This window comes from Eupeodes corollae, chromosome 1 (assembly GCF_945859685.1).
Source record: "Eupeodes corollae chromosome 1, idEupCoro1.1, whole genome shotgun sequence".
Lineage (NCBI taxonomy): Eukaryota > Metazoa > Arthropoda > Insecta > Diptera > Syrphidae > Eupeodes > Eupeodes corollae.
In genome coordinates, this window is record NC_079147.1 from 19,435,499 (window position 1) to 19,448,039 (window position 12,541).

Consider the following 12,541-nt stretch of genomic DNA (forward strand, 5'->3'; position numbering starts at 1 on the left):
CCTCGATATGTTTGTATGTACGTTAAATGCAAATTTAGTAATAAAATCCTCCAGTTACTTTGTTTAATTTTTTTTTTTTTGCGAAAATGTTGTAAAAATTGAACACAAAGGTCATATTATTCTCACATTTCAAGCAGGAGACAACATAATAATTGAATTGATGGGTGGAGGGAGGGGGAATAGGGACCAATAGTTGATAGACACTTTGCATAAGAGTTTCCTGTCGCTCACAACATGAAATGAATATACCCATCAAATCGAAAAATAAAATTACGACAGGGCCAGAGAATCAATTTACATCAGGAAAATAGCAAATCTATGTATGAAGTACGGTTCGGTACGTAAAGTTAACTGTATAACTAGAATGCTGCCTTGTTATAGAGTTTATACCTGTGCGGCAATCCAAAACACCTTAAGTGTTTGGTGGCGGCTTTTAAGGAATTTGAATTGGAAATGGCACCTCCTTTGTGGCCATAAAGAAAATCTAAAAGTGGATAATCACGCATGCAATTCTGACACGATTTAATGTACACCCTCTTTACCACACCTCTCCCCTCACTTTCGAATGCTTAACGTATTATTATTTGCTCCAAGGAATTACACTTCGAGTGCTAAGAAATGCGAACAGCAACAATCGATGAGTGTGTTAAGCCATAGTCACTTCATTTCGAAAATTCGATTAGATAGGTTCAGTTAACCCTTACAAGAAATTTTAAATAAAAATCTTAGCAAAATGATTGGAATGGCATGTGATCCATTGCAGCATACGAGCATGTACCAAAGACTCGAAGAGGGTACAAAACCCTGAAAATTCTAGAATTCAATTAATCCCCCTGAAACTCTATTTCATTTCAGATAGCGAAGACAGCGATGGAGAAGGAGGTCTGGGAAATGTAAGTCGAGTTATAATCCGTCCACCGGGTCAAAGTGGAAAAGCCAAACGTGGACATTTGTGCTTTGATGCAGCGTTCGAGACGGGAAATCTGGGAAGAGCAGATTTGGTAGGAGAATTCGAATACGACTTATTTCTTCGACCCGACACATGCAACCCTCGTTTTCGGTTTTGGTTCAACTTCACTGTGGACAATGTGAAACAAGACCAACGAGTGATATTCAACATCGTCAACATGAGTAAGATACGAAATCTCTTCAATTCGGGTCTGACGCCGTTGGTGAAGTCATCAAGTCGGCCAAAATGGCAAAGGATTCCCAAGAAATACGTCTTCTACTACAGATCTGTACTGCATCAAAACCATTACGTGTTGAGTTTTGCATTTTCATTCGACAAGGAAGACGACGTGTTCCAATTTGCTCTGGCTCCTCCCTACAGCTATTCTAGACTCCAGTCCTACTTGAATGTCATAGAAGCCAGGTCGGTGGAGAAACGATTCACAAAAACTACAATGATCAAAACTTTGGTAAGAAATTTCAATTCCAAGAGAAAATTTCATACAAACCAAACTGAATCCTTTTAGCAAAATCGAAATTTAGACCTGATAACAGTGGATCATGTGCCTCGACAGCGTGGAGCTAGAATAAATAAGAATTTTATACGTGTAATTGTAATCTTAGCTAGATCTCATCCCGGCGAGGCCCCAGCTTCGTATGTATGCCAAGGATTTATTGAGTTTCTTATTGGAAATCATCCGATTGCTGTGATTTTGAGGGAGAGTTTTGTCTTTAAAATTATTCCCATGGTCAATCCGGATGGGGTATTTTTGGGCAATAATCGATGTAATTTAATTGGACAGGATTTGAATCGAACGTGGAATGTTGCAACAGAGTTTTCACATCCAACCCTATTTGCAATTAAAAATATGCTCAAAGAACTCGATGGATCAGATGTAAGATTTGAATTAAATTGAGTTCTACCAATTAAGCTAAATTTGTATGTTTATAGTTTTATCAAGTTGATTTTGTGATTGACCTACATGCACACTCCAGTCTTAATGGGTCGTTTATTTATGGAAATACCTATGAGGACGTGTATAGGTATGAGAGGCATCTAGTGTTCCCACGATTATTTGCATCGAATGCGTATGATTACGTGACCGAGAATATGATGTTCAATGCAGATGAGAGGAAGGCAGGATGTGCGAGGAGGTTTTGTTGTGAAAGATTGAGTGATACAGTAAATGCTTATACGTTGGAAGTCTCGATGGGAGGTTATATCTTGAAGGATGGCAAGACTATGTCATTGTATACGGAAGATGGATGTGAGTATGAATTATTCATATTCATGACTTTTTTATTTTATGACATTGACATTGCTGCTCGTAAACTTTATCATAAAATGGTTGTTATTTTTTTAAAGAAAACAAGAATATGTAAATTTTGTTTTAGATTTTCGTCTAGGAAGGAATTTAGCACGTAGTTTCCTTCAATATTACCGCTTTATCAATGTTCTTCCTGTGCCTTTGGTACCTGAAGTCCATACCAAACGTCGGAATCGACCTGGAACACATCATTCTCGAAGTAGATCGAAATCTCGTTACGATGTGAAACCTCGTCCACGAACAACACGTTGTCATGCTCCCATAAGTTATACAAATCTCTCGATTTGCTATGATAGTGCATCATCAGAAGAAGGATCCCCTTTGAGACAGCCCAGTAGTCACTTCGGCTTTCGAAACTACCGTCGAATGGCCAATCCACCTGTCTCAACGCCAGCTAATGATCAATTTTCATTGTTAACAATAAAATCGGCGAAATTTGATAATTTAGAATTTTCCAATGAACAAAGAGGGCGGAAAAGTAATCCTCCATCGGATAAATCATCGAGAGTTGTTCAAGTGGAAACATTAAATGTGCCTCCTAAACCTTACTTGTCTATAATCGATCTGAATCAACTTGCCCGAAGTACCATGAAGGATGCATATGTTGGAAATAGATAAAATCAAGGTTAATTGTGGAATATCGACGATAGCCAACTGTATTTGGCCAATTTTAGAAAATATTTAAAATCTTTTGCAAATTTTAATAATATTAACAATTTTCTTGTTATTGTTTTTTTTTAAATATTGCTCAATGAAATAAATAATGTTTTCTTCATTCTCATGTTTTTATTGTCAAGTATTTATGCATTTCGAAAATCTTTTAATATTTTTAATTATAGAATAAAGAAAAATAAATTAAATTGTGTGTTTCTATTTCTATTTTGGTTCGTTTGTTTATTCAAAGTGAAATCGTTAAGCAGAAAAGGATTAGACAGCTCACAATTAATGGATGTTGGCAGTGAAAGAGATGTGCAACAGCGTTTATTCAAAGTTATCATTTTTTTATAGATTTTATTTAGATTCATTACAATTTTTGAGAACGAAATTATTTTGTATTTAAGATATTTTCGCTTTACAAAAACTATAACCATATTGAATTTAAGGCATTTAAAATTTGAATGGAACCAATTTTTGTTTGATTTAAAATAAAAATAAATTAGGTGGCACAACGTTTCGTAGAGAACCAGGGCCTAGTGACTTACAACTCTCAACCACTCCTGTGTGCGAGTAATGTTGTCAGAGATGGAAGTAACGTACAGTTTATACGCCGAATCTCAGCGGCTAATTTGAGAAAGCACTTTTCATGACAAGAATTACTCTTGGAGGGTTTGTCAATTCCTCGCAAAAGGCAGTACCCGTGAAAAAAGTTAGGTGGTAGAGGCAGGGATACCATCACGCTATGGGTACTACTTAAATTTGAAATATGTGTATTTTTTCTACTGATTGCATTCCTAAGCTTCAAATTTCATTACAAATATTTCATTTCCCACCATTCGAAGAGAAAATGTTGGTAGTTGATATCTACTAAAGTAAAAGAGGCCGAAACATTTTCTAAAATTCTTTTTTCTCTTTTAATTTTTCGATTTTATTTTAAACAAAACAAGGTACAGAAATATGCAAAACTGAAGGGAACTTCCAATTTTATGACGAATTTTAATGAAGAAATTGACATGCACTTATGTTTTTATGGAAATCTTTCAAATAATTGGTCTGTGTCACACATTCTTGCAGTCCGAAGAGTTAAACCACATATTTGCAAACTCCATAAATACTACTAAGGATGGGTGTCGGATCCGCTTAAAATGGTCCGAGTTAATTTTGGAACTCGGATTAATCCTATCTGGTCTGATTCAGACGTAGACGTTTAAGCAGCTCAGAAAGTTGAAAAGGGCGTTTGGCTACAAATTTCAGGAAAGCTAAGCAAAGAAATAACTTAAATCATCTGAGAATACAGTTCAATAAGTTACAACGATTCAATTTCTCATCATCTAATCCAGTAGAGATGCTTATATGATCTTGATAACCAACCATCCGCTTTGGTAAACGGTGTAATAAACTAGCCTAATTTGCGCTTTCATTAAGCAATGATACTACAGAGCAGAAAACATCCACATTCTTTTCTAATGCAATATTAAGTGTCTAATAAAAAAATTTGATTTTTATGGCCATTTATTGAAAAAAATCGACGGTTTGAAAGTCAGCTTTACACTCATACATAATTGGGTCAAGCATATTATGAAATTTAAAATTTTTTTAATGTTTTTGACAAGTCTGAATTAAATACTTTTTGGCGTATACTTTATGGTATTGTCAGCATTTTTTAAAAACTTTGTTTGGCAAATTAAAGAAATCATAATGCTATTTGGACGATTTTCGTTCAAAATTCTTATGGTTTAAGATAATATGGACATTTCAGTGGAAATATGTTTCAATTGGAGTTAGAAAATCAAGTTTTGCAAGGACAATTTCATTGTGCTAGGCGACAGGTTCCATTGCAACTCTTCTAACAACAACTCATAATGACAAAATATATGCTCAAAATAGTGTGACTAACTTATGGAAGACCTTCAAAGAAAACTTGCAACAGCTAAGTAGAAGCGGATTTTTCTGTTGTTCAATAGGGTCTTCTTGAATTGAGCAAAAAAGTTTAAACTGGTGCCTTGAATACAAAAAGCGAGTGGCCGAAAATACCAAAAGTGGTCTTTAGATAACTAGAAAAAGTAATTTTCTCAGATTAAAGCATCTTTGGAGTTAAGGTGATGCTTTGGGGTTGTTTCATTTCCAAAGGTCCTGGAAGCTTAAAGCCTATCAAAAGAATGATAAATAGCACAACATACATAGAAGCAACTATGGTCAACACAAATGATCTTTTTTACTATTCTAATTAGAAACCCTTTTAAGGAGATTATACTTTAACAAGACGTTTTCAAATTTGATTGATTTACAACTTCTTCTCCCAATATGTTAAAACTCTAATTTTAGTTATGGATAAGATTTAGTTAATTTTTCGGCAATTTTTTTGACAAAGTTAAGATCCATTAAACTCCGTTTGTTGAAAAAATTAGAACTCTGATTAAGATCTCAGATTAAGATAGAATTTCGATTTATTAGTTCCTAAAATTGGGAGGTCTAGGAAATTAGAACCTTGTTTAGATATATTTGTACATCTTTGAATTGATGTTTAGGTAGTATTTTTCATTTACATTTATACTGCCAGAATTTTAAATGTGCAATGACAATATGTTATTAGAAAAGGGATGTGGAAAAGTGTAGTTTGAAGCGGGTTTCTTGAAATGGCATTGGATTTTTGTTGGTCCTTTTATTTGACAATTTTTCTTTAAATGTCTATAGCTTAGCAGCCTTGAATATTATCACCACACCCATTAAAAGGTTTTTTTCTTAATCAATTAATAGTTGAAAGCTCTACAAATGCCCGTTGCGGTTTCTTCTAAAATCTTACCAAAGCAGACCTTTAACTAACTTTTATCAAAAAAATGTTTGTCTGCTTACTCGTGAATGGCTAGACCTAAAGAAAAAAGTTATGACCAACAATTGTTCGACTTTAGGGTAAAATAACTTAAGCCAACAATTGGTAACGCAGACTCAATGAACTTAAGACGTTAATATTAAAAAAAAATAAATTTTTCTGTCTTGTTGTCTAAAGACTAAATTAATACTATATTTAATTTGTTCTTGCTAGACTCAAGTTTTGTCCCGGAAAGTCTTTGAATCCACACCCACAGGACAGCGCAGTAGAGGAAGGCCGCGGATCAGGTGGCGGGCACAGGTGGAAAGTGACCTCACCCAACTTGGAGCGCGAAACTGGAGACATCTAGCTAGGGACCTAGAGCTAGATGGAGAAGTTTGTTGAGTGAGGCCCTAGTTCACACAGGACTGTAGCGCCACCTTAAGTGTATACATAAGTAAGACTCAAGTTGTTAGTATTAAACGAAAGAGACAAATTAAAGGTCGCTAGAGTTAAAGAATTTTATAGCGAATTTACTTTCCTACAAAAATAGAAACCCAAACCGATTTTTTTCAGACATAATGAATATCGTAACCTGTGCTCTTGTTCAATAGACCATATTTGACGAAATTGAATTAGAAATGCAGTTTTTATAATTCGAGTGTGCTCTTTCGATTTATGGAGAACTGTTTTGTTCAATTAACCACTTTTCTGACCATTTTGAGTATCACTTTTGTTCAATAAACCACTATACATTGTTTTTGTATCATATAGAATAATGCATAGAATATGTTTAAAATCATATCTTATTATTTCTTTCTTGTTTAATATCCACATTTATCGATTCAATATCCTTATATACTTCATTTATTTCTATTTTGTTCGATTTTCAAATTATTTTGGTTACATTTTGTTCCTTATTGAACAAAAAGATATGAATTTGGTTATATAAGAACAAGAATTCTATTTTGTTCAATATCATACGAGATCACTATTGTTGCACTTAATTTGGGTATATGAGGAGCGTCTTCAAGTATTCAATGCCTTTTGGGTATTAAAAGACGATGAGAAAATTCAATTCTATTCTAGTCTCACTATTATTTTGAAAAAAGTTCTGGAAGATCTTCCAGAAACAAAAAGGATTATTTTGTGGTCCGATTGGTCCGCAAAATATGAACAGAATGGTATCCTTAGCCATTCTTAAATTTATGGAATGTAACACCAGTATTGAGACAATTACACACAAGTATTCTGAATCAGGCCATTCGCAAGTGCAAGAAGTGGATGATGTGCACAGTGGGATTAAAAAAATACTTGAAAAAAACTTGAGATTGCGCAGCTTAAGAAAGAAGATTTTTTGATTTTTAATAAAGCTAGTCTTGATCTTTTTGATGTTCAAATAGTAGATATGTGCATTCAAGAGGACACAAGCGTCCACAGGTTTTTTTCAAAACCCACCTCTGTCTATCAACTCCTACTCTCACCTCCCCGCGGTGAACATCGGGTGCCTAGTACCTCAACTGGAGATTGGGTTCCAACCCTAGTGGGAAGTTGTTGCGGGCAGCAAACGAGAGAGGGGGGAGAGGTGTTTCCACTAAGGCACCTCTCTTTATCCAGGCGGCAGCGGACGAATTCTTGAGATGAAATCAACGGTGGCGTCTACAGTTCCAGTAAGGTTGAACTACTTAGTGAACACCTTACAGGGCTTCTTCGACATATTCGTAGCTCAGGCCTGTAAGGAGCGGTTTATCCGGCTCCCCTTCCTTGGATTTATACTAAGGATCTGGCCCTCCATGTTGGGGGTTGTGCCGTCGGGGTGACTTCCTGGCCACGTAAAAAATACCTTTAGTTGCGAAGCACCAACAAGCCTCGGATACGGACGGATTCACTGTTGACAACCCACGCAAACGAAATAAGCACAACGAACTTCGGATCTGTACGTGGAATGTTAGGTCCCTTAACAGACCACGTGCAGCCGAACAATTAGCGGAAGCCCTAAACTGCTGCAAAGCAGATAATACCGCCATCCAAGAAGTGCGATGGGATGGACCGGGCAAATGCAAACTAAAAGTCTGCGACGTATACTACGGCGACTGCTATCGAGAACAAAGACAGCGTCTATTTGGGTGTGGATTTGTTGTTGGAACTAGACTCAGGCAAAAAGTTTGAGTTCCAACAGTGTGAGCGAGCTCAACACGACAATCCGCATCAAGGCCAAAATAATCATAATATGCGCACATGCCCCAACAGAGGAGAAAGATGAAGACACCAAAGACATATTCATCGAGCTCTTGCACAAGACATATGAGCAGTGCCCTGGCTATGACATTAAAATTGTCTTAGGAGATTTTAATGCCAAGCTAGGAAGAGAAGACATCTTTGGTGGCATAATCGGGAGATACGGCCTGCACGACACTACCTCCGACAACGGATTCAGGCTGGTCGATTTCGCTGCGGAGAGAGACGTTCTGGTAGCTAGTACGCAATTCACGCATCTTAATATCCACAAGGGGACATGGAAATCTCCTGATCAATCAACCGTCAACCAGATTGACCACATTGCGATCGACGCACGACACTTCTCCAGTATCCAGGATATCCGAACATTCCCAGAGGCCAACATTGACTCGGACCACTACCTCATTGTAGCCAAGGTACGGCTACGGATATCCCGATCCAAGCCAAAACAAGGAAGTACTGTAAGAAAATTCGACGTTAGACGGCTAAAATCGCAAGAGACTGCCATGTCCTTTTCCGATCGAGTCTCTAATAAACTCTTAAGGAGTCCTATGCTTCCTGCACTAAGCATTGAAAACCAGTGGCAACATTGCCTTGCAGCCATGAGAGATGCCGCCTCTGAAGTGCTAGGTTTCACACGGCCACCACAGCGAAACCCCTGGTTTGACGAAACAAGAGGCATACAAAACGGCGCTGCACAAAAGGACTAGAGCTGCTCGCGAGCTCTATGAGCAGAAGAGGAGAGAGGAACACCGGCTTCTTAGATGGAAAAAAATAGAGCATGAGAAGCACGCAATCGAGGAGATAGAGGGATTTCACATAAGGAATGAGGTTCGTAAATTTTACCAAAAGGTAAACAAAACCTCCCAAGGGTACCAGCCACTAACCGAAGCCTGTAAAGACGATCAGGGGAACATCGTAGTAGAACCGCAGTCGATGCTGAGAATTTGGAAAGATCACTTCTCCATATTATATAACGGCGATGACGAACCGAATTCCGCTGTAAGGGAGATAGAACCACTCAACCTCGGCGACGCAGATCAACAATTCCGCCTACCCGACCTTGACGAAGTGAAGATAGCTATATCTAAACTTAAGTCAAACAAAGCTGCTGGAGCTGAAGGCATCGCTGCCGAACTATTCAAAGCAGCAGGCGATGACTTGGTACGGAGCATGCACCAACTCATCTGCAAAATATGGTCGGAAGAAAGCAAGCCCGATGACTGTAATCTCAGCATAGTGTGCCCGATACATAAGAAAGGAGACTCTCTAAACTGCGCCAACTACAGAAGCATCAGTCTCCTTAACATTGCATATAAGATCCTCTCTGTGAACGTCTGAAGCCATTCCTCAACAACCTGATTGGTCCTTATCAGTGTGGCTTCAGACCAGGAAAGTCCACTATCGACCAAATATTCACACTACGGCAGATCTTGAAAAAAAACCCAGGAACTTCAAATCGATACCCACCATCTCTTTATCGATTTTAAAGCCGCGTATGACAGCATCTATAGGGAAGAGCTCTACCGAGCAATGTCTAGTTTTGGCATCCCTGTCAAACTTATCCGTTTGTGCAGAATGACGATGGAGAATGCACGCTGTTCTATCAAGGTCGGAAAAGATCTTACCGATGCATTTGATGCCAAAAGAGTTTTAGACAAGGCGATGCACTGTCATGCGACTTCTTCAATATCGTTCTGGAAAGAATTGTGTAAAACTCAACCGTCAACACTAGAGGCACAATCTTCCAAAAGGTCCATCCAATTACTCAGATACGCAGAAGATATTGACATAATTGGAAGATCAAAGCGTGATGTCAGTGGAGCGTTTTTGAGCATTGCAAAGGAAGCGAAGAAGATGGGTTTGGCGAACTTGGCGTGCGAATCTGGAGACAGCTAGCTAGGGACCGAGCTGGCTGGAGATGCATGTTGGTTGAGGCCCAGGTCCGCCCCGGACTGTAGCGCCACCTTAAGTAAGATTTTGTTAAAGTCAACTTTAACTAGATTCGGATCTCTTAATCAGGGACATTGAGTTCTATTATTTATTTTAATAATATAATAATTTGTATATTTAAAACGAAACAAAATACTATGAAAGAACAAACAGTGAAAAATGAATTAAATACTGTTTCTTATTTTTATTTATATTATTTTTAAAAGTAAAATATAATTTATATAATTTAACATCACTTCCAAAAATTAATTTGGTAAAATAAACAAAAGTTTTCGATCTGGGCCTTAAAATTCAATTTCCCACCATTTAGAACAAGATAGAACTCAGGTGACAATATGTAGAAATTAACGATATTTTTTAAAATTTGATATGGATATTAATCTAAACGATTTGTTGCTAAGAACTTGTTGGGATGTAAAAAAAAAACAATAATGATATATGAAATTTGTAGGTAATTATTTCTTTGACATTTTAAATGGAAAGTATGTAGTTACAAAAAAACACTAACGATAAGACACTCGTCTCATTTGAAACCTAAAAATTAATAACAAAATACTTTCGGTAGTATGACGGCTTTTATATCGAGTACGTACTTATTTAAAAAAAAAAAAAAAGTTCCGTATACGTGGATAGGGAACTTTTAGTGTCAATCCTTCCTTTACAAAAAACGTATGAGTTTTATAACTTGTAAGTTAAATTAACGAACAACGTACACTTTATCAAACCCAAAGATTTGTTGGGAGCTATGTAATGTCGTACGATTTTTGTAGGAAACTCGGATGACAAAATATCATACACATCTGTTTATCAACTCAGTCAATTTAAATCAAACTTAATTTTTATTCACACTAAAAGAAATCGTCTTTAAATTAAGAAAATTATGCTCACTGTTTAGTCACTGTTAGAAGATGGTCTTTTTTGAAGGAATTCTTATCTCTTCACTATGATAGAAATTAAAACAAAGACTCGCTACTTTCTATCATTGCTGATGCCAAATGAACACATTGTTTCTGTTTATCATCAACTTGTCAACAATTTTGAGCAATCTTCTAAGAAATGGCGGTTTTATCAGCTTTTAAATACATTTGTGGGTCATGCCGATTTGAACCTCAAACTTTGTGTATTTTTGTCAATATTCATCTTTAAATGATTAAAAAGAAACAAAAAAAACGTGAGATTCTAAAAATAAACACAAAATAGATTTCTCAACTTTTTTGTAGTTAACAAGTGTCATTAATTTGCCGCTAAGATAGTCTAAGAGAAAAATCAACGACACAAAATCACGTTTTTCATTTGGATTGATGCCAAAGAAAAAAAAATATATCAATACAAAATGTAAATCTCTAAAAAGCCGCATAATACCAACAATCAAACTAATACCTTAGACTTTTCTTTATCCCCGAGAAGATTATGAAGTAGACTTAAATCCCTCCACTTGATCCACAAACTCAAAAACTACTAAGTTAGGTACTTACTATTTTTATCTTATCGGCTATCGTCGGGTAAACGTAGATAGATGAATTATAGTTATCAACCTTTATCTGAGAGTTGTGACTTTGATTGATAGAAGAAGGGAAACTCAACCACATGGGAGAGAGAAACGATAGACGACCATCAAGGGTAGATACACACATAAGTACAACCTCTATCAAAGGTAAATTCATAAAAAAACTGTCGAAAGCTAAATTTCAAATAGACACCATCATAATTTTATAAAGAACGACTACGACGACACAAACAAGACTCCCTGAAGGGGGGGTTGATAATTGCAGAACATAAAGAAGACGCACAAATCTACTCGTGACCGAAATTTGTGAGATGATAAAAACACACTGAACCACAAACCAACGACTGTCGAAAAATGCTTACGATTCCAATAGGTACCCCTACCCACCTTCCTACTTAAGTACTTACAGAAGCAGAAGGATACAAGAGAATTAAATGCTAATTGGATAAGTAAAAAAGCAACCCGTCTCCATCTACACGTCGCGTTCGTCTCTCTAAATCTAGAAGAAACACACTCAGCTAGACTCACAACTCAACTATGTACCCCCAGTTATGTGTGTACCTCAACCTAAAAGTATTGCCGATCAATATAGAACTTAATTAAATTGGAATTAATATTATTTACAGTTTTTATTCGCGGTGTGTGCGAAGGAAAAATACAAAAAAAAACCAACAACAAACAAAACAAAAAGAACTCTCCACTTCGGAATTATTAATCTCCATAAAATAAAATAAATTGGATCACAAATCAAAAGTTGGGACTTCGCGAGGAGGAAAAAAGGGTGTTAAAAATCATGTAAATTAGATAAATAAGCAAGAATATATATGTATGTATAAACTTAGGTAAATAGTTTACAACAAATGAAACAAAAACCCAGAGCATCTTGTTTAAATAAATACAAAAAAATAAACATAAACTACAGAGGCGAGATTTTAATTAATTCTTTACTTGTTTCGGCTGAGTAGCATTTTTATTTATTTTAATTTATTTTCTTAAAGATATTTCTTACTGAAAATAATTGCAAATTTATAAATTTTCAATTAATTTATGATCAGAATCGAGGAATAAAACACGAACTTTATTTTTTTTTCTTTTTGGACT

At 36.2% G+C, this 12,541-nt stretch overlaps 2 protein-coding genes across 9 annotated transcripts in view; one reads left to right on the plus strand and one right to left on the minus strand.

Moving 5' to 3' along the window:
- LOC129954079 (phosphoribosyl pyrophosphate synthase-associated protein 2) overlaps positions 1 to 12,541 on the minus strand; it is a 42,355-nt gene that overhangs the window by 29,377 nt on the left and 437 nt on the right. For 4 of the 8 annotated variants that reach the window (XM_056067741.1, XM_056067735.1, XM_056067734.1 and 1 more), the window contains exon 2: positions 12,389 to 12,448. The exons of 1 other annotated variant lie outside the window; for it this stretch is intronic. In XM_056067741.1, coding sequence (XP_055923716.1) covers positions 12,389 to 12,408 — 20 coding nt within the window. In that variant the 5' untranslated portion in view covers positions 12,409 to 12,448. 3 more of the 8 variants (XM_056067737.1, XM_056067738.1, XM_056067739.1) reach the window with 3 other exon arrangements.
- On the plus strand, positions 674 to 3,053 carry LOC129954078 (cytosolic carboxypeptidase 6). Its single transcript, XM_056067733.1, is given in 5 exon segments — positions 674 to 794; positions 856 to 1,418; positions 1,476 to 1,899; positions 1,902 to 2,216; positions 2,344 to 3,053. Coding segments are annotated over 5 exon segments (1,914 nt in total). The 5' UTR covers positions 674 to 733; the 3' UTR covers positions 2,895 to 3,053.